The sequence below is a fragment of the Magnolia sinica genome, chromosome 7, assembly GCF_029962835.1.
Source record: "Magnolia sinica isolate HGM2019 chromosome 7, MsV1, whole genome shotgun sequence".
NCBI lineage: Eukaryota > Viridiplantae > Streptophyta > Magnoliopsida > Magnoliales > Magnoliaceae > Magnolia > Magnolia sinica.
In genome coordinates this window covers 18,647,987-18,674,390 of record NC_080579.1, presented here as the reverse complement: position 1 = coordinate 18,674,390, position 26,404 = coordinate 18,647,987, and the positions used below count along the sequence as shown (strand labels likewise).

General features: G+C 39.2%; 2 protein-coding genes across 8 annotated transcripts in view; one reads left to right on the top strand and one right to left on the bottom strand.

Annotated features, from left to right (window-relative positions):
- Nucleotides 1–9,364: 9,364 nt before the first annotated feature.
- On the top strand, nucleotides 9,365–11,679 carry LOC131251164 (E3 ubiquitin-protein ligase SIRP1-like). Of its 4 annotated transcripts, none has more exons than XM_058251706.1 (2): nucleotides 9,365–9,531; nucleotides 10,428–11,679. In XM_058251706.1, the coding sequence occupies exon 2, from the start codon at nucleotides 10,440–10,442 to the stop codon at nucleotides 11,466–11,468; it is 1,029 nt and encodes a 342-aa protein (XP_058107689.1). In that variant the 5' UTR covers nucleotides 9,365–9,531; nucleotides 10,428–10,439; the 3' UTR covers nucleotides 11,469–11,679. The 4 variants fall into 4 exon arrangements, with proteins under 4 accessions (XP_058107689.1, XP_058107690.1, XP_058107688.1 ...); XM_058251707.1 differs by having other exon boundaries at nucleotides 9,382–9,637; XM_058251705.1 differs by lacking the exon at nucleotides 9,365–9,531 and adding an exon at nucleotides 9,618–9,642.
- Nucleotides 11,680–17,334: 5,655 nt separating this feature from the next.
- Nucleotides 17,335–26,404, bottom strand: part of LOC131251163 (glucosidase 2 subunit beta-like) — a 42,637-nt gene continuing 33,567 nt past the window's right edge. For 3 of the 4 annotated variants that reach the window (XM_058251701.1, XM_058251702.1, XM_058251703.1), the window contains exons 10-17: nucleotides 22,496–22,600; nucleotides 22,303–22,404; nucleotides 21,676–21,733; nucleotides 21,238–21,306; nucleotides 19,056–19,143; nucleotides 18,911–18,972; nucleotides 18,349–18,400; nucleotides 17,736–18,247 (exon numbers count right to left, since the gene is read on the bottom strand). In XM_058251701.1, coding sequence (XP_058107684.1) covers nucleotides 18,185–18,247; nucleotides 18,349–18,400; nucleotides 18,911–18,972; nucleotides 19,056–19,143; nucleotides 21,238–21,306; nucleotides 21,676–21,733; nucleotides 22,303–22,404; nucleotides 22,496–22,600 — 599 coding nt within the window. In that variant the 3' untranslated portion in view covers nucleotides 17,736–18,184. Of the gene's footprint in view, nucleotides 17,712–17,735; nucleotides 18,248–18,348; nucleotides 18,401–18,910; nucleotides 18,973–19,055; nucleotides 19,144–21,237; nucleotides 21,307–21,675; nucleotides 21,734–22,302; nucleotides 22,405–22,495; nucleotides 22,601–26,404 lie in introns of those variants that run through there. The other variant, XR_009173633.1, reaches the window with a different exon arrangement.

Genomic DNA, 26,404 nt, shown 5'->3' with positions numbered 1-26,404 from the left:
GAGTTCGAGGAGCGTCAGCGCTCGTCTTCGGGCACCGGCCGATCCGCTTGAAGGAATAAGCAGGGGCATTTTCGACCTTTGGGAAGCGTCCGTACAGCGGGGGCTTATTCTTGGCAGGTAAAATGAGGTGCTCTTCGTATAAATGGGCCGTACAGTCGGAAATTTCCCGAAAAAGAGAAACATGACCTAAAGGAAAAAATTAAAATCCATACACTTTCACTTATCCAATGTAAAATGGGTGTATAAATATATTAATCTAAACCGTTCATATATTCTAAACGCATTTTAATATTTTCAATAATCTGTTGATGGCCTTATAATTGGCAATATAAATGAAACGAATCTAGAGGAATTTGAAAACAAATGCTCATTATCTAATTCAAAACACTATTAAATAAATAATATTTTAGATCCGTTTGTGATTTAGACTTTCTCTGAGTATTTAGACGGTATAGATTGAGCTAAATAATTTCCACGTATACACTACATTAGTCATGAGTATCGATTTTCGTTCCTCTATATCAAAAATAGATGGACGGCATAGATGAACGTAAAACGCCTTGTGGCCCACCATGTTGTATATGTAAAATCAATACCGTCCATCAGGTCGAATCTTTGATATTAGGCTTGGAAACGAAAAATATGGTAAAATAAAAAATGAGATGGGCCACACCACTTGCTAAAATGGAGATGAGATACCAACCATAGATCTCTAGCATGTATGTCATCATGGTGTTTATATGAAATCAAACCCGTTAATCAGGTGTAACTGACTAGGATTAATAGAAAAGACAAAAATTACCATAATTCAAAACTCATGTCGGACACACCGTTTGAATTTAGTGATTTCACATTGATATGGCCCATATACGATCTTATTAAACAGTTTGAATTTCTTAGGTACTGTGAAAGTAATGGTTCTCAGCTGATGGACGGAACGGATTTTACACGTGCATCACGATGTACCCCACAGTTCTCACGTGTTTTACGCGACGATCGAATCCGGTCCACGTTCTGCTGTTCAATGGACGCGCTTGCACGCGTCAGCAGTACGGGCCGAATGGGTCGCGAATTAGGTAACTTCCCGCCCGTACAGAGCTCGGGACACGATGGGTCTACGAGGGGCGACTGATGTATGAGTTTTATCCACACCGTCCATCCATTTTTCTATGTTATTTTAGATTAAAATCTTAAAATTAAGATAGATCTAAAATTCAAGTAGATAATAAAATGGAGATTAATTATTATAGTTGAAAAACATATGAAGCTATGGAAGTTTTCGATCAAGCTTATATTTGTTTTTTTCTTTAGTAGAGATCTATATAATTTTATTTACAAGTTGGATGGTAAATAAAAGTCAATGTAGTCCTAAAAGTTTTCAACCGTGTGTATCAATAACTTGTAATTTTTGGGCTATTAACTTAAAATGACATGGAAAAATGGATAAACCATATGTATAAAATACATACAGTAGGAAATTTATCATCATTTTAAGATATTCTACCAAAAAATGAGGTGGATTTAAATTAGAGTGGAACATAGGAGAGGGGAAATTGGGAAAAGAGTTTCTTAGCATTGAAACTTTTATATGCTTAGCCTTGATGTTGAAATGTATATTAACACTTTATACTGTCATCACATAAAAACTTAGCCTGATTTAAATATTACAATGGTGGTCACTAAATTTTTATTCTTTTCTTTCGTTTGGCACATTAAAGTTTTGGTATCATCTTATTTTTGGTATCATGTTGTAAAATGATCTCACAAAATGATCTTATTTTTGGTATCATGTTGTAAAATGATCTCACAAAATGAATAGGTGAATGGTGACCCACCTAACATCCTAATCATTAAACTACGTATGCAAATTCACGGATGAGGAGTAAGTTACAGTGCTAGAATGCAAGTGGGGCCACCATAATATTTGTGGGAAATTCATCTATGTTCATCTATCACGAGAGTACCTGTATTTGAAAAAAAAACAAATGGGGCTGTTCCAAAACTCACGTAGCACAGGTGATGGAGAAAATTGCTGAAAGAGTTTTCTACCGTTAGAACTTTTAATGCTCCACCTTAATATACGTCGTACAAATTGTTTATAAGGTCATTTCCATTTCGATGAAGTGAAATAAAAAGTTATTTACCCTTATACAGAACTTTTGTAGCCGTACAAATGTTTCAATGGTTCTTATGAATCTCCACTGTTTCCTCTAATGTGGATCACTTGAGCTTTGGATCAACTTCATTTTTGGTCGCATACCTCAAATGAGCTTGAAAAATGGATGAATAGGGTGGATTTCTCACAAACATCAAGGTGGGCCCACGTAGCATCCCAGTGCAGGAATTTCTCCGTCCGGTTCCGTGCGCTCTGCTTTTTTCGCTCTGCTTTTTTCGGACGCGGATTGCACGCTGACCGGGAAACGGATTGGATACTCCCCCTGCCACCGGCCAATGGCTGGTGGTAGGTGCTCCGTGGGCCCCGCAATGACGTATGCGTTTTGTCCCTGCCGTCCATATGTTTTTTTAGATCATTTTATACTATAAGACCAAAAATTAGGTATATTTAAATCTCAAGTGGACCACATTACAGGAAAGAGTGTTGAATGAACTTCAACCATTAAAATTTTTTTGGTAGCCATAAAAGTTTTGGATCAAGATGATCTTTGTTTTTTTCCCTTCAAATGGGTCTGTATGACCTAATTAACGGATTGGGTGTCAAATAAACAGTACATTGGGCCTTAGGAGGATTTTAATGGTGGATAGCTGAGCACTATTGTTTTCTTGTGGTGTGGTACACCTGAGATTTATATCCTTCTCATTTTAGGGATTAAACTTAAAATGTTTTGTAAAAATGGATGAAACACATACATCATGGTGGGGCCCACAGAGCACCGACCATCAGCCACCGGGATGGTGACAGGGGGAGTAGCCCATCCATTTCCTGCTGACCGTATCCGTATCGGAAGCGGGTGTTTCCAACTCGTGGCCCACCTTGACGTATGTGTTATATATCCACGCCATCCATCAGTTTTTACAACTCATTTTAGGACATGGACCCAAAATGAAGCAGATCTAAATCTCAAATAAACCACACGATAATGTATGTGTTTTATTCATGCCATCCATCCATTTTACCGGCTCATTTTAGCATGTGATCTAAAAAAAAAAAAAAAAAACAGTGAGATCCAAATCTCGGGTGTACCACACCGTAGGAAAACAACTATGATGGAACACCCACCAGTAAAAACTTCTTTTCTATTGTAATGTTATTTGGCAAAGTCTTAGATGATAAAGGAAAACATTAATATCATATTGATCCAAAACTTTTGTGGTCCACCAGAAATTAATGAGTTGTTCAATCACTACTATTTCGTGTGTTACAATCCGCTTGAGATTTTGATATACCTGATTTTTTACCTTATGCCTGAAATGAAATGGCAAAATACATCCACATAAAACACTTAAATCATAGTAGGCTCATAGAACACTCTTGCTATTGGCAGTGTCGGTTGGTAATTCTAATCCCATCAGTAAAGCATGTTTGAAAGTTTTGGTTGAGTCACTCATCATGTGGCTTAATTAAATCTAACTGTAGAATTTGTATCCAGGAGTATTCTTCCATCTTCTACCAAGCATCACCATCAAATGAATTATTTAAATAATATTGTAACTTTATTGGACGTGCATTGCCTAAGAAAACCTCCAACAGAAACTTCCTACCACGTAAAGCTAAGTGGATCTTATCGTGAGCCAGTGAGAAATTCAAAACTACAGTTAGGCACAACACAAGAAATAGCAAGGATTGAGCATCCTTCATTTGAAACTTACAAGAGCTATAGAAGTTTTGTAGTAGGATGATATTTGTACCTACAATTTATTTGAATTGTAATAATCATATAAACATTTTGGATAGCTCATAAATATCATGATCGGCTTTAGGAAGGTTTTTAACGGTGGATGTTTCCATTCTCACATTTTTGTTTTGAGTGGTACTGTGTTCCACTTAAGTTTTGGATCTACATGAGTTTTGGATTCCTATTCTATTTTGATCTTAAGAAGCTGATCGATAGAGTGGATTTGTTCTCAGCATTTCTGTTTTGTGGGTCTTACAGGAGTTCCAACCACAAGCCAAGGTATTGGGAGCGTTGATTAGGTGTTACTCAACAACACTTTAGTGGGTGTTTGTGTTAATGTAGGACCATCTTGATGTATATATTGTAATTCATGTTGTCCTTTTTTTCAACTCATTTTTAAGTGTTTCTCAAAAATAAAGTAAATCCAAATCTTAAGTGGAGCACATCGTCAGCTGTTAAAAACTTTATAGGACTCATTGTAATGTTGATTTGTCATCCAATTAGTTCATAAGTCCACACTGGCCTAAGTGAATGGAAAATATAAATTACGACTTGGCCTCCAAGAAGTCTTCAATGGTAGGCATTCAATCCCTAGTGTATGGCCTATTTGAGATTTGGATCTGAATCAGTTTTTAGAGTATGCCATGAAATGAGCTTTAAAAATAGATGAACAATGTGGACATACAACACATATATCTTGATGGGTCCCACGGTTAGAAAAACATTGACTAACATGTTACCCAGTTAACACTTCCTCAAATGGGGGACACAGGTTCAATTTATTTGGAGAGCAGATTTGGTGAGACCCCAACCTCACCCAAGATGGTGTGGCCCTCACCGTGGGGTTACTGTGGGGCCCACCTTGATGTATGTATTATGTATCCACACTATTCATCCATTTTTTCAAATAATTTTAAGGTGTTATCCAAAAAATGTAGCAGATCCAATTATAGAGTGGACCATACCATAAGAAAAAGTGGTGATTGACCATCATACTATTGAAAACTTCTTAGGACAGTCCTTAATATTTAACATCCAATCTATTGATAGGTTCAAATAAGCCTAGATGAAGGGAAAAGGCAAATATCAGCTTGATCTAAAACTTGTGTGGCTCATTAATGGTCAGTCACCATTGTTTCTTATGGTATGGTCCACTTGATAATTGGATCTACTTCATTTTTGGAATAATGTCTTAAAATGATCTTAAAAAAATAGATGGACAACGTGAATTATATATGTGTATGTGTGTGTGTGTGTGTGTGTGGTTTGAAAAATTGAGTTGGCCTACCATATAAAAAACGCAATCAATCATAGAAGGAATGCCTTAGAGCTGGCTGATAAAAATATTAGGATGATAAGGCACCAATAGATAAATGTGCTCTTCGTCAAGCATGAGCTTAGTTGCATAAGGAAAAACTTGGAGAGAATTTCACTTTGAACCAAGAAACGAAAGATATGACACAATCTATTCAAAGATCTCGTCAATCAAGGCAGGTTCAACAATACTTTCGGAAGTAGATTCTCAATTAAATAAGCACTCTCTAGCAAATCTAACACATCCCACCAAAATACCTAAATTTTGAAACCAACATATGAGTACCAAAAAACTTTAACTCAAGTCCCACTTCTACTTTTAATTTAGCTACATAACTTAGACATCGGAAGGTCCACTGCTACAATTGGCACAATGATATCCTTTACACCTCTCCATCTAAATTCAAGCAATAACAATAGACATCAAGGTAAGCCCAACGATAACCCATGGTAAGGCGGGAAACGGATTAGCTACTCCCCCTTACACCGACCAATGGCTGGTGGTCAGTGCTTTGTGGGCCCCACCATGATGTATATTTCATCTATGCCGTCTATCTATTTTTACAGATCATTTTACGGTATGAGACCAAAAATGAGGTATATCATAATCTTAAGTAAACCACATTACAGGAAATAGTGTTGAATGAGTGTCGACCATTTAAAAAACATTTTGGGGCCATAAAAGTTTTGGATCAAGCTGTTTTTTGTTTTTTTCCCTTCATCTATGTTTGTATAACCTAATCAACAAATTGGATGTCAAATAAACAATACATTGGTCCTTAGAAGGATTTTAATGGTGGATATCCAATCACTATTGTTTTCATGCGGTGTGGTCCACCTGAGATTTATATACCTCTCAATTTTGAGATCAAGCCATAAAATAATATGTAAAAATGGATGAAACACATACATCAGAACACCGACCACCGACCACGGGGCTGGTGTCGTGGGAGTAGCCAATCCGTTTCCTAAGGCGGGGTCTCACCTAAATCCGCTCTCATTTATTTGGGGAACCGCAGCTATATATGGCAGCATTTAACTGGGCCGAGTTCTCCATCATAGATGGATAAGCAAAGCATATTTGCAAGAAAGCTTTTTGGTGGCCCCCATCTCCGACAGCAGCCGCTCCACCGTATCCACTGAATCGGCGTCCCGTGTGTTTTTCTCTTTTTATACCACGTGTCACTGTAAAATAGACCCATTTCAAAAATGGTAACGACTTTTCAAACCTACGCATATCATAGCTCTAAGGCGATCCAGTCCGTTCATATGACATTTATTTTTCATTAGAAATTTGTCCCACTCACTATCTTACTCCCACCAATCGATTTGAAAACCCATTAATTAGATGGTTAGGATTGCTTGATCAAATGGTTTTAGATACATGCCTCAATTTGGAGGGTCTGGATACATTGCCACATGTGAGGAGGATGCGTGACAACCGTTTAAAAAATGTGCATGGCTAACATAAAAGTCTAACTCAATGTCCATTACAATAATCTGCTACATTTTAATACATGAGCCATCCACCGAGGATCTTTCAATGTTAAATCATTCATCCATGGTGGCACCCATCAGATTAATGGTTTGGATTATGGGATCATGGGCCCTACAAGTCCTACGTGTCAAAAAACTGTACATTTGTTGCTGAGCCGCGATGTATAATTCCTCTGTTTATCGCGACAAGGTTGCAGCGGGAATAACAAGTAGATGGGTGAGAAACATGGAATTTTTCTTTTTTAATGGATAAAAATCATTTTCAACTTAATAGAGTAATAGAAATGATCTATTGAGTGCTCCAAGGTGCATCAAGACACTTAAGCATTTCAATCGTTCTATCTGGACCGTCCATGCAATATTCATATTGATCATATGATCCAAGTTGTGTAAAAGTGAATTTTTAAATTCTTACTTGGACAGTTTAATCAATTGGCTAATCGGTCAATCAAGACCGTTCATTGGGTCCATCACACATTTCATGGGCTACGTGCAAAATCACACTGATTAATGATCCACTACACAATTCGTTTATATGTTTATATTTCATTTTACAAGCCATGGATGAGATGGTCATATTTGCCTGATAAAAAGAGTGGTCAAATTATTGCTAGGACAGTCCATTCGATTGATCTGGACGGTCCATTAGGTCCATCACGTATTCCATGGGCTACCATCCAAAAATCGACCTGATTAGATGATCCAATACATTCCCAAGTTGTTCTTTATATTTATATAATCATTTCGTCATAGATTGGATGGGCTGCAAGAAAAATGACTTTTTTAGAATCATAACCGATCCGAGGTAGGCTCCAACACAGACGAGTAAAATTTGTTATTTGGATAGTCCAATCTATTAATCTAGACCGTCCATTAGGTTCATCACACATTTCTTAGCTACCATGCACAAATAAAATAGATCAAGTAGAATGAAATTTCCACAATCCAATCCTACAGCAAAGGTGCAAATGGGTTCGGTAGGGATGAGGGGACCTGTGTTGTACATTAAAAAACAAAATTTTTGGCATTCTCAGCCATCTCTTTATAAAGTTACTTCTTTCATTTTTTTAAAAATAATTTAAATTGATGCCATTTTTTTCATATTTTAATTTTTAGTGTTTATATATATATATATATTAAATACTCATATTATGCTGTAACCCGTATAATGGCATAACATTAGTTAGAAAATTAGTTAACCTTGTACATGTGCATGAGTCAAATATACTTAATTGATCCATTTCCTTCAATTTTAATAGGCCTAGTCTTTATCCGCATCTCTTCCCAACAAGAAATTAATTTGGCACTCATTTGTATTCTTTGATGATCATCATATTAAGTGTGATGTTTCTTATCTATCTTGATTTATTTTTGTTAATGTTTTTTCGTACGTGATCAAAAAACAATAGCTAAGATCTTACTGATTTAAAGATTAGATCAGAATTTTGGACCACCCAACTCATTATGAGCCGGGTCACATCTAAGTTAGGTTTGAAGTCATAATTTTCATTTATCACATGGGTTGAGTTTAAGTTCAAACTAAGTATATAAATTACAATTAAGTTTTTACACAAATAATATTCCATACCATCCAATTAATGAATTAGTAGTAACTATCAATTTTGATGGCAACAAATAAAATAATCAAAGCAATTCACAATCATCATGTATAATTGTTAGAGTAGTTCAATTATTGTGATTTTTAGTTTATTCTCTACCGACATTGGAGCCATGACTCGCCGTCGGAATTGTCACAAGTACCAGATGAATAATTACATTGTAAGAAAACGAAGATCCTATGTTCGATCTATTTTAGTATGATGCTAGTGGACCCCCATCTAAAAGTTGGATCCATTTAAAAATTAGGTCTAACTTGGGTTTATCTTAAGGGGACCCAAATCTAATAAGTTTAGTAATTCAGTTTGAACTTTTGAATAGAGGACTACCCAAATGTGTTGAAATTTTTGGACCCAAACCCATTAGTTGTGAGGTTGGGTTCAATCTAACTTGGGTTTATCTTGAGAGGACCCAAATCCAATAAGTTTAGTAATTCAGTTTGAACTTTTGAATAGAGGACTACCCAAATGTGTTGAAATTTTTGGACCCAAACCCATTAGTTGTGTTCAATTAACATTGGGTCGACCCAACCCATTTGCTCTCTTACTGGCTATCTAAACCGTCCATTTAAACCGTCCATTTACTCTATCACATTTTTTATAGGCTAGAATGTAAAAATCAAATATATAAGATGATCCCTTCCATCCTCAAATTTACCCTTATCCTCATGGAGAGGATGGTTAGGATTGCCTGATAAAAGTGATCCCTTGCATGCAAATCCATGACTGCCAATTGCACCATGTTTATATAAACATCTAACCGTTGATTTTATAGCTATTGATCAGATGGTTAGAGCTGCCCATCAGTGTGATTTTCACATGGTAGCCCATGAAATGTTGGTTGAATGCAATGGACGGTCCAGATTGACCAATAAAACTGTCCAATATCGTGATGCAACAAGGAGCATCATAACTTTGGTGCTCTGAGACTACTACAACATTTCTCATTACTATCTGTAATTAACGGAACAAAACATAATACTAGCATTGGAAGACCTGCAGGCTGGTGGGCCATCCATTTTTTAAGAGAGAACGAAACCCCACCACCAAAAAAAAAGCAAATCCAACAAATAAAAATTAAAGAACAGTAAAAAAAGAATCGACAGAGAGAGAGAGGGTGGAGAGAGGAGGGGAGAAAAGAAGAGGAGAAGACGCGTTTTTTGGTGGTTGTTCTTCTTCTCTGCAATTTCCTTTTCTTCCCTCCTAAAGACCAGAGACTCAATCAAAGCCGCTCCTATCTACATTTCAAGGTTAGCATTTCTTTCTTTCATTTCTTCAAAATCCAGCAAAACCGGTGTCTTGTTTTTGCTTCTTTTGTGGAAATTCCGTGTCAAATCCTCCTCCTGTTTGATATATGTATGGTATAAAAAACATTTCTACCTCATTCTGGATTCTTCTTATTTGACTTGTAATATGTATATTTAAATTTCTAACTGCTTTTTCTTTAGCATGTCATTCTCTGTTCAGGTTTATCTGCTTTTCTTCAATCTCTATCTTGTTTAGAGAAAAGAAATATTGGGTTTTTGTTTTTGATTTCTATTCTATCTGTGTTTTGGTTTTTGTTGGAAAAGATTGCTTCTTTTGGGGTGGTTTGTGTTTTTGGGTGTGGTTTTTCAATTTATTTATTTATTATTATTATTATTATTTTGAAAGATCTGGTTTTTGTTTTGTGGGGGCTCTCTGTTTGAGCTTGAATTTCTGTGTATGAATGAGAGTAATCTCCTTTTGGGGAGATTTCTATCTGCTGGATTGTAAAATTTCATGATATTGCTAATGGTACCATCAAAAATTTAAAAATTTGAACTTTCTTCTGTGGATGGTGTCCATTTGAATCTGATTTTCTCTGCATGAAAGAAAGGAATCTTACTTTGGGGGATTTCAATCGCATAGGTTGTGAAATTGCAGGAAATTGCTTTTGAATCATTGTGAATTACTAGAAGCAGATCTTCCTCTTGGTGTATTGGGTTCTGAAATTGCAGAACCTTGTACTTCAAATCGGTTTTGCGGGTATCTTTCTTTGAAAGAAAGATAAAAGAGATAATCTTCTTGGCTGGAAGATTTCGGCCTGTTGGGGTGTGAAATTTGCAGGATCTTGGTCTTGAATTCCTGTTTTCTGAAGTGGGTTTTTTTTTTTTTTGGACTGCAGAGAGAAAGAGAGATGGGAGAAGCTCTGGTTGCTAGGTACTGGTGCCACATGTGCTCGCAAATGGTGAATCCGATCATGGAAGTTGAGATCAAATGTCCATTCTGCGAGAGTGGTTTTTTGGAAGAAATGGACGGCAATAGAGAGCACGATAACGATGATCTGGGATCTGATAGGGCCCTCTCTCTGTGGGCCCCCATCTTACTTGGAATAATGGGTGGTGAACCTACCCGTCACAGGAGATTCCGAAGAGAAGAGGAGGAAGAAGGGCAAGGAGAATTTGAACTGGAACGCGAGTCTGAATCAATTGTTCGAAGAAGGAGAAGAAGCTCTGCTGCAATCCTACAACTCCTTCAAGGACTTCGGGCCGGAATAGGGTCTGAAACGGAGAATTCGGATAGCGAAAGAGACCGAGAACGTGTAATTCTGATCAATCCTTTCAATCAGGCCGTAATCCTTCAAGGATCATTCGATTTGAACCAGACCCAAAACCAGAATCATCACCCATCTGACGGGTCATTGGGCGATTACTTCATTGGGCCCAGTTTGGATTTGTTGCTACAACATCTAGCTGAGAACGATTCAACCCGATATGGTACACCCCCAGCTCGAAAAGAGGCAGTTGAGTCAATGCCCAATGTAAAAGTCGGCGAGAATCTCCGATGTTCTGTCTGTTTGGATGATTTTGAGCTTGGTTCAGAAGCTAAGGAGATGCCATGTAAGCATAAGTTCCATAGCGGGTGTATTCTGCCATGGCTGGAGCTGCATAGTTCATGCCCTGTCTGTAGGTTTCAGATGCCTACGGATGGATCAAAGGATGGAAATGGATCTGGGAATAGTAGCAATAGGGTGGAGAGCAATGCCAATGCTAGCAGCGAAGAGAGGAGTGGTGGTAGTAGTGAAGGCGGGAGCGGGAATGGGAGGCGGTTTTGGGTCCCGGTCCCATGGCCTTTTAATGGGCTATTTTCATTATCGGGTTCGCAGAGTGGCAGGAATTCTTCTTCTTCCGCATCTGGAAGTGCTTCTCATGCTGATGAGAATTGAAGTAATTTGTCAAGTATCTTTCTTCTTCATCTTCCTTGTTTTTATCGCTTCTGTATATAGTCTTTTCCTTTAATCAATTTGCATCCTCGAAGGTTTGGTTCTCTTTTCTTTTTTATTCTAAGATGCTTCTCTATTTTGAATTTGGAAGAATCAGCAGAAAGGATGGAATTCAAGTTAAAAGGGAAGGATGTAATGCTGAGTGTTTTATACATCTAGGCTGTGTTTGGATGCCCAAATGAATTGGATACCAAGGTTCTCGTTTCTAGTATTTGAAATGAGAAAACAACCTAAATTGTAGTCATTCCTTTCAATTCCAACTTGAAAGTAATTCATTGCAATTTGAACCCAAACCCTTAGAATTTTTTTTCAACTCCCTACAGCTGCTTAGGATGTTGGCAAATTTCCAAGCCGGCTGTCAGATGCTTCTAATAGTGTTGATTACCACTAGAGAGTCTCCTTCAATCTCCAAATAACTAATGTACAGAGTCTGAGTCTACCTATAGATCATGAAATTCTGCCAAGTTTAGGTGAGTGCCGCAAATGGTCGCCATAAAACCTGCTGATTCTCCCGAAGGAAGATTTTCAATAGCCAAGCCAGCAAAGTTTGAAGCAGATTGCGTCTTGCCCCCACCTGGATGGATTCCGTCCATGCGGGGGCTCTGTGGGGCCCACTGTTATGGGTTTTATCCACACTATTTTTCCAGATCATTTTAGCGTATGAGCCCAAAAATGAGGCAGATCCAAAGATCAAGTAGACTACAGTGGGGATTGAACGCCCACCATTAAAAACTTCTTGGGGGCCCCAGAAGTTTTGGATCAACCTAACATTTATGTTTTCCTCCATCCAGGTCTATGTGACCTTATGAACAGGTTGGATGACAAATAAACATCCCAGGAAGGTTTCGATGGTGGGCGTCATTATCACCGCTGCTTCCAGTGGTGTTGTCCACTTGAGCCTTGGATCTGCCTCATTTTTTGGGTTTATGCCCAAAATGACCTGGAAAATATGGATGAACAGCATGTATAAAACCCATACAACAGGGTTGGGCCCACAGAGCCCTGCTTGGACCGATTACCATCCAGACAGGGCAGGACGCAATCCGCTTCCATCAAAGTTTAGCTAGTGCAAACCTGGCTTTAGGGGAGACCATTTAACTACCTTGGGAAAGAGGCATGTCTTAAGATCCTATTAGCTTCTATTTGAAAGAAATCTCAAATGTTTGTGTGAGTGCCAGGTTTTTTTTATAGGACCACAAGCATTGCAAAATTCCTTCATAGATTTCCTGACTGAGGGATAAGATACAGTCAGACATAAGGCAAAATGGGTTTCTTGAGAAAGTCCCAATGGAAATTGTCTTTACCATTCTCAATCCATTTTAGGAAGGCTTTGGTCATTAAGGAGAGATAAGATGGAAGTTTTCATCAATGTCAATTGCTTCCTCCTCTTTGTTGCATTCTTTCCATGTAGAAGAAGAGGTGTGGCTATATGCCCCGTCTTCTTCCGAGTCAGGAGCTTCCTATACATGAGTTTCTACTTAAAAAAACAGATCTTTGGAACTCACAGTAAATTCCTCTGCGTCCTTGGATGGATTTGCATAAGCTTTTGAACATTTTCTTAGCAAATGCTTGCTCAAACAGGGCAATCCCTCAAGAGGGATGAGAATGGCAGAAATTTCTTAAACCTCTTCTTTTAGGGGCACTAAAATGGCTGGGTTGCAGAACAAAACCCCTGGTTTCCACTTTCTTAGGCTACTAATCTTGATTCACTTGGATATTGCATCCAAACGCACCACTAAGATTGGAGCATCATTGGTTCACCCCCATGTGGATATGTCCATATGTCAAAAAAATAAAAAATAAAAAATAATAATAATAATAATAATAATAATAATAATAATAATAATAATAAATCAATGCTCTGGTGATATTAGAAATTGATTGAAGGATGTTTTCTCATTGAATTTTGATCGTCGGTGAGACTTTCTTCTAGCTGAACATTTCTGATTATCAAGATTCCTCTTCTGATTGTCAGCTAGGATAATCCAATCATTGTCATTTTTATGATATAACTCTTCATCGGTAAGGATTGGCTGATCAGTGATCTGGATTTTGTTCATTTGTATAGAGAATGGAGTTGAGAGCTCCTCAGTAAGGAATAATGTGGTTTGATTTTAATGAAGAATCAATGTATTAGAAATGGTGAGGTTTTCTACATTGTTTGGAGGAAGTACTTTGAAAATAACCATTCAAAATAAATCTAGGACGTCTCCATTTTGATTTATCTTGGGATTCTGTAAGGTCTGAAACATTAATATACTGGAAAGCTTGGGGTGGATATCTCCACGTTTGAAAGCTTGATTCAGTTTTCTAACCATAAAAGGATTTGATACTCTGGCAGAATGTGATTATCCATACTCATGCACACATCAATTATATATTAACACACGTGCACCTCAGATCAAACTGTTGAAATCGTGGGCCCCCACTATAGACGGTGTTAAAACAAAAAATATAACAATGAACTTGTAATCCTAGCTTGTCGATTGGGAGACATCTACTGAACGGTTAAAATGGAAAATAGTCAATTGTCCACCGTTCAAAATTCAGAGTCGGTCTAACAATGGATGAGCGCATGTTAGCAGCTTCTACGATTAAGCCTCTTAAATCATTTTAATAAGCTCTTTCAATATTTAATAGAGGAGATTGTGAAAGCTCTAATAAAAGAATAGATACTCCCAAAATGAGAGATGCAAGAGATCACCTCAGCAAAACATGCCCACATGGTTCCAACTTGATATGCTCGTGCGAAATCTGAGCCATTCATCAGGTGGGGTCCCAATAAAAACTCTCAGAGTTCCAGATCCCTACCAAACCTCAGTCTTTCTTCAGTTGAATGAAGACAATTGCTCTTTGTATTCCTCTCCTTAATTCCCATTTGCAGGCTACAAAATGAAAAGATAGGATCAACCCATCAAAGCTATTGTAGAGACAGAGCCCATCCAATTAGTTAGAGGACACAACAGCTCAATGGTCCAGATGGCTCAATATAGTCCCCTCTTGTACAACAGACGTTCATATCTTTGGAGGGTCCTATGACCCCTGAAATTAATGGGTATTTTCTAATTGCAAAATGAAGGGTCATGTTAGTCATTTTCGTAAAGGGTATGGATATTTTGGTAATTTAGCGACTTTCACATTTTAAGGTAGAAAAATATTCAAGGTATATCATCATCCGATAAAAAAGGGGAGAGAGCATGAGGGGAACACATCATTTGGTTGGCCATTTTCCATTTTGGAAACTCAAAAAGCCACCAGTTTCATGTCTCCCATCGAAAAGCTGAAAAGCTGAGAGTAGTAGTTCAGGAACAGTGTGTGTGTGTGGGAAATGAGAACTTCCCATGAGGTCGATGGGGCCCACTGTGATGTGTGTTGAACATCTACCCCATCAGTCAGATGCATCATTCTATGGTAGGCCACAGGCTTAAAAATCAGGTCAAATCCATGACTTAGGTGGGCCACACCACATTCCACAGTTGAGAGGGGTTACCCATCCATTAAATGATTGTTTATTGGGCCCACCAAAATGTGGTTCAAAAATCCATCCCATCCATTATGTGTCCCACTTGGATGAGTGTCCCACTTGGATGAGGGGCCAGACCAAATTTCAGATGCATCCAAAATTCAGATGGGCCCCACCAAGTGCTTTTATATATTTTAGGCATGTCTTAACATTGTTTTAGATGGTATGGCCCACCTGAGTTCCGTATACGACTGATTTTTGGGATATCCCATAACCTTAGGGGACCCATCAAATGCACGGTGTTGATGTCCAGCGCACATCATGGTGGGGTCCACAGCTCCACCTCATGGGAAGTTCCCATGAGGTCGACCTTGTAGTACCATCTCTCTCTCTCTCTCTCTCTCTCTCTCTCTCTCTCTCTCTCTCTCTCTCTATATATATATATATATATATAGTACCATGCAGCACACATTACACATTACAAACCAAATACCCATTTTGTGAGGAGTGGTCATGATGGACACTTGTGATTTCAGCAGGAAATTGATGATCAAAGTCTAGATCAATCCGTTGCTGAGATATCACCAAGTTATGTATGGAGAACCATAAATTTTTTTTTTTAAAAAAAATTTACCTTTCTTTTGGAGTCCAACCAAGCAATGTGATTAGCCAACATTAGATTTTTATTTTTCGGGATTTACGTTTCAAATTTGCCGCTATAACACCTTGGGCTCAACGAGAGGCCTGACTTTTGAGTGTTATAACACCCTCAGCTCAATGAGAGGCCTGACTCGAGTGTTAATAACACCTTCAGCTCAACAAGAGACCTGACTCGAGTTGAAATGACTCAGTGAGTTTTCCACTACCTCATCCACCTTTCAACTGGAAAGAATTACATGGTCCCGATGGAATGCATAAAATCCTTGTGTTTTCAGTTTGTACAAATGCGCACCATGATTCAGGTTCGTAGGCCTCGCTGGCTTGGGGTTGACTCAGGCCTGGAATTTGAAGTGGTCAGGCCAGGCCTATTCAAAATATTAATTGTATGGCTGAGGCCAGACCCATTGCCAGCCCTAGTTCAGTTAATCTAGAGCAATGATCCTATGGCCCCCCTACGATTGGATGAAGCTTGCTGTTACAGACTTGCTAACTATAGCATGCACACATGTGGAACTCACACAACAACCCCAACACTACTCAAGTTGGTCTAACTACCTGATGCAGGACAAGTAACCACTTGATCTAAAAGCTCAAACTAATAGAGCATGGCGAATTAATCTATTTATCTCATAGCCCAAGCCCCAAATCCATAGGTTAGGTCATCGGCCAAACCCTCCTCGTGGGCCCCAAATCCATGGGTTCTGCGGGCAGCCCACCCTAAGTGTGCCCCTACATCCCATAGGTTACCTCACTCGAGCCAAGTGTGAAAATGCCTCCGCATTACCGCCACTTGCACTACCAAGTACAACACCCCAAGAACTTGGTGAGAATACACAAATACTCGAGAGAAGAAAAGAGAGACAATGGGAAAGCTTGTATTGCATATAAGAGAAGATAACAACTCTTGGCTTTGAGTCCACTTTGAGTTCCAAATGAGTGTACTTCCCTTTATATATATATATATATATATATATATATATATATATATATAAACTCTAGACTCTCACATCAATGTGGCTTCAATTATTTTATTTTTTTGAAAGATGAAGCGATTTATTAGGCAAAGGCAAAAGCAAACCAAACCATATGGGAAAAGACAAGAGAAAAACCTACAACTTGAAAAAGAAAAGAAAAAAAAACAAAAACAAACAACAAAACTACAACAAGGACAACAGCCCACAGGATGGAAAACCCCTAGAAAAAAGCCTTTAGTACACCCAATCGCTTAAGTACATCTTAACCGGATCTAACAGCCCTGCAGAGGAAAGACTTTTGTTACTAAAGCAACAGTTGTTCTTTTCTCCCCAAATAGCTCATAGAGCAGCAAGAAGAGCTAATCTCCACTTCTTCCTACCAAGCTTTCCTCAGAAGCATATGCCTAGAGCAGAAAAGGCCAGCGATGGAGGAAGGCATCACCCATGAAAGATCTGCAAGGGCGAAGATGCCGAACCAGATAGACGAGGATAAAGGGTACCGAAGGAATAAATGGTCAACAGAATCCTAGCTATGTAATGTGGCATTTATCAAATAGCCAAGAACCTTATAGAAACATGGACTCTTCCACACAATCCTAGCTACGAAACTTACTAGAGAACTCCAGAACCTTCCAGAGATCCCTACATAGCTCTACCATGTTCTAACTATCTCTAGGTTTGTCTCCAAAACACCATGACTCTAGATTTCTCTATACTCTTCTAGTATGTACAAGGCTCTCATATGTACAAGTAGAGCTGGAGATGGCTAAGTCCCTTAGTAACCTCCACACCTGTTCTACCATGCCACAAATATCCCTGATGGGAAGATCCTAGCCATCCTATCTTTGGCCATTTTTCAGTTTAATGTTGACAGTTGCTGTCTGCCTTTTCTTAACAGTGTTTGCTGAGGGTTTAGGATTGTCACATTTGGTTTTAGTGTTTTTTCGTGAATGGTCCACTCCGGAGTCCTATCAGATCAACGGTTTGAATCACCTAAACATAGGCCCCACTTGCACAAGCTGAGAATAGGAAGATATCATATGATTCATCCAAAATAATTTCCCTGGTAATGGCACCAAGCAGATAAAACTGCACAAAATAAAAACAGGAATATATAAAATACTAAATGGTATTGAAAGGGATGCTTAATTAATAGTCAATGGGGATAAATCCACTGAAACATTTAATCTAACTTCAGTTCAATGGAGAAAAAAAAGAGAGGAATAAATAGGTAGAATGGGATCACCTGATCATTCAATGGACTGAAACCAAAGATCAGTTATGTGTGACCTTGGGTTATGGTAACCAGTCTCGAGCTTTGATCCGTCCCTCTGGAGTAGAAAAACACAACTGTATGATGACGTAGCAGAAGTGGGGCTCAAAAACTTGATAAGGGGAGCTCACTTCATATCTCACGGTCTTCAAATGGCCGGTGCACTGGCTGTTTTAAATATCTCTATATATCTTCAACAAGCACTAACTGTCCTCTGAAGAACTACGGCTAAACTGTTGGGATGTGCATCCCACTAAGTTTAGATCTCTTGCTAATCTATCTGAACAGTTCAAAGCTCATCGTGGCTTTGAGGCTGGTTTGTGTTCATCAAATCGAGTTTATGCTGTAGTTCCTGTTGCATTTGCCAGTTTTCGTTCTCTTCAAAGGTTAGAATCAGAACTAGGAGAGTAGAAGAAGAAGAAGAAGAAGAAGAAGAAGAAGAAAAGGAACTACCTTCAGCTTTTCTTCCAGGCATACAGCGGGAGTCGACAGCAATGCAACATATCTGCCATTTCAACACAAGTGATAGAATACACAAATAGATAATTAACGAGGAAATACACAATCTTTGACTGAGCATTCTTCACCCAACAGAATGTACATGTAGAGCCCACCTTTTGGTGGTCCAAGTTGTTAATATGGAGCACCATGTGGATGACACTAACCATCCAATTGAGCCCCCTTTAAAATGTGGACAATTATTGTACTTGTCTATCTCCACTAGATTGCTAGGATCTCTGATAGGGGAGATAATGAAGCATGGACCATCTCATGAAGATCCCACCAGATCAACAGTCTATATCACCAAAACGTGGGCCTCGTGCATATCAGTTTCAGGTGAACAAAAGGATTGTTTCTTTGATTTGAGCATCATATAAGACCTCATAATCAATACTTGTGAACAAGAAATGATAAAACATCAATTTCCCTAATAGCAACATCAATGAACAGTTGTAAATGCATCTAGCAATTTTTTGTAAGTGAAATGAACTTGTTGCGGAGGAGAGATTCTTACTCGCAACGGCTCGGTTCGTCAACGTCAGTAAGTTCATTATTCAATCCACACCTAAGCCTCACCTGTACGGAAGCATGCTCAATGAGAATCATAATATTTCTAGAAGGCAAGGCCACAGCTAGATGATTTACAAAAGATACAGTACATTTATACTTCTGTCAGGCCCATTCCAGCATTTATCACCATTGGAAAATTGCATGACTCTGTAAGAATCGTCAAATTTCTCCCAGCGCCTGACAGTTTCAGAAAATGGAGGAATTAGAAAAGAGTTTCTATATGTTCAATTTAGAAGATACTTCACCTCGTAGAGCATAAAATATGAATTCGTTACATGTTAGATTGAAATGCAATAGTACCCTTGAACTTGATTAAAACACATTTGCAGCAAAGAACGAATTTACTTCAGCCTGGACACAGAAAACTTGTGTTTTCTGGGGAAAAGGATTAGTAGTCCACAAGAACGAAAGTCATTGCCTTGACCATAGTGGCAAATATTGTTCTCAGCAGGAGAATTTCTCAGGAGATTTTCAAAATTTTTGGTTTTTCTTAGGATATTATCTGGAAAATCTCGATGAAAATAAAATAATTAAAAAATATTTATTATTAAGTAACAAATAGTTTTAATTACATTGTATGTTTATGGTGCATAATTTGACATTTTAAATAAATTTGCATTAATATTGCAAGAATTTCACGATTAAATCACGAAAAAAATCCAAGACTTTTAAAATCTAATGATATTATCGCAATAATATCATTTAATTTATTTATTGTAAAAATACTGTGAGATTTTCAAAATCTCGGCAACTTTTGTCCGGTGATGCTGGGAACGCATGGGACCTCTCCTGAAAAGTGACTCCTCATGCTCATTGTAGGCCTACCATTTCAGCAGCCAGTAGGAGGCTACGAAATGTGAACTATAGATCTTTTGAACAACCTAACCGGTCAAACCAATCTTCCCCTTTTTCCAACATAATTTTAAAGAACTAGCAGTCAACCTAAAATACCAATCATTTTGGCAGACAAAAGGAAAATATTTAATCGCCTAACTTAGGATCTCACTCAAATACCCACCACTAAATTGGATAGCCAGGTCAGAAGACAGGTTCTACAATGCAAAGACCACAATAGAGGAAGGGGAAAATTGCAGCTAAAAAACAGCTGCCCATAGGAGTGGCTTGGTACTCTGCCTATCATGTGCAAAACTTGGAAGGACATAAGAGTCATAGACTAGTAATATTGGAATCTGCTTTTCTCAAAGCTCAACTGGAAAGTTTGGTCATCTCCATAAACATGGCGATACACTATCCAACTTGAACATGAATCCATGTGTCGGAGGTGGACATGGGGTGGGACCCTTCCAAAAGACTGATATTCGCTATCATGTCTGTACAAATTTAAAATAATAAAACATTATATTTTAATAGTACATTGTGGTTATTTGTATGTAAAAGACCTAAAAGTGTATAACATTTTATCCTCTATTACAATAATAATCAACCAAAAAATAATTATATCTAAAAATATCCTGAAAGTAAAAGATAAAAACAAATGAAAAGCAAATAAAAAATAAAAAATAAAAACTTCTACATGAGATGTGTCTAGGAGTTCCAAGCAAGTGTCAACATGCAGCAGTGCCCTTGTTATACATGAGATATATCAGTCATTTTCTTCATTTCAATAATATACCCTTCAGTACACGACTCAAAAATCCTGATGGGTAGTACCCTCGAGTAGTCAATAGAAAGCAATGAAACAGCCTAATGTAGCAAGTGACAACTGCAAATACAAATGCCATGGGATCTTTCCCATTGAATTTCTGCCATTTGAACAGAGACCAAATGAGCGGCGAGATACTGGAACAATGGAAAGCCCTTCAATCGCGCCGGAACTTGCACAAGAAGCATAAATATTGTCCACTTGAAAGCACATGCGTGATCATGTTACATGTTTCAGATTTAAGAATGTTCATCAAGAACACCCACCGAGCATGTACCTTGGCCAAAAAGACAGATTGGCCCACAAATCAGGTGGGTCACTAGCATAGAAAATAGGACCAATGATCGACATTCAACAAATGTGGAGGTCTGATGAGTGGACTGCCCTGATTTTGGGCCAGAGAACATGCATAACTGGAGCTGTCTGATGAACAACCTGGATCTCACACGTGCCTTCAAGTAGGATTTCAGTCCTACTTGCATAAGTGGTCATCAAAGTATGATTATTGGTGTCATAAAACTTGAATATCTTGAAATAAGAAGTAGCTTTCCAATTCTCATAATTTTGTCAACAATGGCATGATACAAATGTGAGCAATGAGAACTAACCCCAATTTGGTAGTACTGTGGCCTTCCACCTGGGATGCTTGTTTAAATGGACACACCTTGTAGACATATCTGCAACCAAGAAAAATATTAAAAGGCAAAAGAGTGAGGTAAATGTTAGAATTACCACAGTTTTGGACAATAATTAGAGCTGTCAAAGAGCCGGGATTGGACTGGGTCGTCTCTGTTTTTCAGGCCTGACATTTTACACCAATTCCAGGCCAAGGGTCCACCCCATAAAATCCATAAAAAGGCCAGGGTTCGGGTGGACACTGGGCTCGATACAAAATGTTGCCAAAACTGGTTTAGGTTCATGCCTGGGCTCGACCTATTGGCCTAAATATGAGAACAAATCACAGCTGGAAGCCCAATAGAGCTGGCAAGGTCCATGACAGCACTATAGCAAAGCACTCAAAAAATGAGTAGAGGAATTTGTGTTACTTGTTCTGCTTGTTCTCAAAGCAACGATCGTAGAATGAATAGAATTCCTTCTCCAACCCTAGCATGAAAATATAACTGTTCAGCAAGTGATTGGAAGTCCATTGATACATGCATCAGAGAATCAACATATGTTTTTTTGTAAACGCATGCGGAGAAAAATAATGTAGTGTAAATGTACACAGATGCCAGCTGTCTTCCCAATTGTTTATACATGAAAACAGGAGCAAGCTAGAAGACACCCACAATGCAATCTATAGTCACCTGATGGGCATGCACACTCATGAACTCATTAGCAAATATACACGATCATATCGGAATACAGATGCATGTGCATGCCCACACACATCACAAGTATCCTCAGCTATTGTGGGTAAGGTCAAGGTTTAACCCATGACCACAGCATTCCATAGGACAGATCCATGTGGGACACAAGTGAGTTCATTAGACGAATATGATTGCTCATGTGTTTGATACCAGTGCCACACATGCACATCGATTAACACAAACAGAATAAACCCTCACAGACTGCATGAGCAAATGCGTGCGCGCGCGCGCACACACACACACACACACACAAGCAACACATACACAAATAATCACACCACTATCTTGCTTAGATGGACTTACCATAATCATTTTTCAGCTTTTCAGTTAGGCTTGATATTCTTGATTGTATTTTGGACAACTTCTGGCTAGAATCTTCGTATTCCTTCCGAATTTGAGCAGCTTCTGTAAAATCAAGACACAAGATAGTGTATTTAAGAGTTCTTTTTTATGGTCTCATAGAGAACCCTAAATGTTAGATCCTGTAAGGCCATACCTGATTTATCAACAGGAGTCTTAAACAAGTTAACTGCCTGTAAAATGTTTCGGACAGTTTGTTGTATCTTATCCAACCAAGATGGGCTACTCGGGGTCAAATTTTCTGAACATACAAATGAGTACGAGTCATCAGTCTCTATAGCAATACCATCAAATATATTAAGGAACATCTCAGGATAGTTAGAAACTGAAAAGAAATCATAACATGATCATAGAATTGGAAGATTTATGAATTATCAGGTCATGACACATCAGGATGTGAATGGGTTCCTGATCAATCCGTACAAATGGGGCCCCTGATCTGGAAATCCAGATTCCAGACCCTTGTTACAATGGCCCCAATGTTGACAGGACCAATGGTCTGGAAATTTAGACCTTTGTTCCTTGTGGCTAATTTAAGAGCTCTAATGGTATTTGACAGGGAGACAACCTCTCCCCCTTTCCATTCTTGCTGGTAGCAGAGGGAATGAGCAGGTTATTTGAGAAAGGCAAAAGTCGGGTATGACAGAAGGCTTCTAGGTAAGAAACTTGTCGAGCACACAACTTCAATTTGCAGACAATACAATAGTTTTTACAAAGCATCCTCCACGGACATAGGCAAAGCGAACGTCATCCTTAGATGCTTCAAGGCAGTTATGCGTCTTAAAATCAATTTGAGTAAGAGTTTGACGTCTGGGGGTGCTATTAGTGATCATCGCCTAAGCTTGTGAATCAGTTAGGTTGCAGTACTAGTGGCTTCCCAAAAACATATCTTGGCCTCCTTCTAGGGGTGAAAGGATCTTCTTTGAGCATTTGGGATCTGGTTATTGAAAGGATTGAAAAGAGATTGGTAGCATGGAAGTGAGGATATCTACCTTTTGGCGGAAGAATAATGCTTATTTAATCGATCCTAGCCAACCTTCTTGTCTATTAATTATCTCTATTCAGGATTCCAGACGTAGCAGGAACAATAAAGAGAAACCCCATATTTGGCAGCTAAAATAGATCTCCATAGACTTGAGTTTTCAACACCAAAACACCAAGCCCACTTCCCTAACAACATTAACCAGATCCAAACGATTAATCCCCACACCCCCTTCAACATAAGGGGAGAAGACCTCATTCCAGCTAAGGGAAACTCCCTGCATTGGGAACCCCCTTGCCAAAGAAAGCCCCGTCTCAGTTTATCGATAAGAAGGATAACAGACCTAGGACATATAAAAAGGGACATGAAATACAAGGGCATGTTTGAGCGGGAATTTTTGATGTGAGTGATACTGCCTCCCAGAGAGAGGAGTTCACTCTTCCTGGGGGATAGCTTCCTTTCTATCCTCCCAATGACTCAATGACGCTATCCCAAAGATGCAAAGCAGGTTTCCTCACACACAAAGGAAATACAATATAAGAAAAGGGAAAAGTGCCTACCTTACAACCAAAGGAAACAGCAAGCCTAGAGCAAACGTCACGTGAGTACGTGACACATAAATTATTTAGAATTATTTACCTTCAGGCCAAACACAACTTCAAACCAACAAATAGACATGCCCAGGAAATCTACCATCTCTTCTTTGGCCTCACAAAACAGTAAGGTGTCATCAACAAACTGTAAATGATTAATGCGGAGAAGAAAGTTTCCCACCATAAAGCCCTAAAACAAACCTACCTCCGACCTCTAGAGAGCATTCTGCTCAAGGCATCTGAGACCAAAACAAATACGAGTAGTGGCAATGGATCACCTTGACAAAGCCCCCAAGAGGACTTGAAAAATCCGAAGGGAGAACCATTAATTAAAACTAAAAATCTGGCCTAAGAGATACAATTCTGGATCCAAATTCTCCACTTGGGACGAAAGCCCATGCAAAGCAACATGTAGTCCAAGAAGCCCAATCCTCATGATCGCAGGCCTTCTCAAAATCGAACTGACATAGCACTCCCGACCTCCCAACCCTATGGTAGGAATCAGTACATTCCTGGTTAATCAGCACACCATCTAGAATCTATCTCCCAAAAATAAAGGCACTTCAGAATGGGGAGATAACCCTCAGGAAGACCTTTCTTAATCTAAGGCTAAGCAGTTCAGCTAAGATCTTATATGAGCTCCCTATCAAGCTAATAGGGCGAAAATCTTTCAGGTTATCCGCTCCCTCTTTTTTTTTTTTTTTTGGGGGGGGGGTTGAACAATGAAAGAGCAGCCTAACTCTAAAGGCATATAATCAGTCTGGAATAAGTCCTCGATAAAACCAAGGAGATCCAATTTGACCAGATCCCAAAAATACTGGAAAAAGGCCAAAGGAAACCCATTAGGCCCTGGCGATTTGTCCCTTTCTATATTAGAAACTGTGGCTTTGATTTCATCAAGAAGAAAGGGGCTCTCAAGTGAATCCGCTTCTTCCTAGGAAATGCTATCAAATAGAAGATCTTTTACTTTTGGCCTCTTGATTCCATCATCCGAAAGAAGACAAGAATAGAAATCCACCATCAAAGCAGTAATACTATCTTTATTAGAGACCCTCACCCATCTACCATTAGAGAGGAAATAGAATTAGAGCGCGCCTAATGCAAGACAATTAACCACTTGCTCTAAAAGCTCGAATTGTTAGAGTATGACGAATTAATCCCTTTATCTCATAGCACAGGCCCCACATCTCATGGGTTAGGATTTCGGCCGAACCCCCCTCGTGAGCCCTAAATCACATGGGTACTGCCTCACACGGGCTGCCCACCCCGAGTGTCCCCGCATCCCACAGGCTACCCCACTTGAACTCGGCGTGAAATGCACATTAATCACCCCCGGTGAGGAGTCTCGAACACGAGACCTCCTACTTTGATACCAATTTGATGCAGGACAATTAACCACTTGATCTAAAAGCTCGAACTGTTAGAGTATGGCAAATTAATCATTTTATCTCATAGCCCAAGCCCCACATCTCATGGGTTAGGACCTCGGCCGAACCCCCCTCGTGGGCCCCAAATCACATAGGTACCTCACACGGGCCGCCCACCCTGATTGTGTCCCTGCATCCCACAGGCTACCCCACTCGAACCTGGTGTGAAATGTGCATTAATCACCCCCGGCGAGGAGTCTCAAAAACGAGACCTCCCCCATGGGCCTCACCCACGCCGAGTATGCCCCTGCATCCCACAAGTGACCCCACTCGAGCCCGATGTGAAAATGTTCCTGCATTAGTGCCCTGGCACTAGCTATTCCGTGGAAAACTCTAGTATTTTTAACTCCATCTTTTAACTAGACTGCATGGGACCACTATCTCCATTTTATTTCCTCTTCCTGAAGATGGTTGAAATAGTCAGAAGATAATTTGTCTATCTGAGACAATTCGGCTTCTGAAAGAGGGCCTCATTCCCCTTTGATATCTAGCATTTAGATTTCGCTTAGCAAGGAAGCCATCTCCTCTCTGAGCCCGAAGATCTCCCAATGCCACTCCCTGAGTTTAATTTTCAGCATTTGCAACGTTTTAAAAATTTTAAAACCATGCCTACCATTCACCACAAAAGAAGATCACCAATTATAAACCATGGCATGGAAACCCTCCATTTTGACCCAAGCTGGCTAGAATCTAAACGGTTTAGGATCCTAATTTAGCTCATCAACTTCCAATAGGGCAGGGAAGTGATTCAAGACTGGCTTGGGGAGACCAGACTAATGAGCAAAAGGGAAATGTTGAACCCAACCCGGAGAGACCAAGAATCTATCCAACAAGCACATGGTTGGAGGGGAACGACCATTTGACCAAGTGTATTTAATCACCCCCCATGGAAAGATCCACGAGATTGTGTTTCCCAACCCCCTCAGGAACATATGCTGGAGGAAACCCGACCCCCCAAGCACTTTTCGAACAAAAAAATGAATGATGTTAAAGTCCCCAAACTAAAGACAATTCATCCCAAAAACCACCCTAGAGCGATGGTC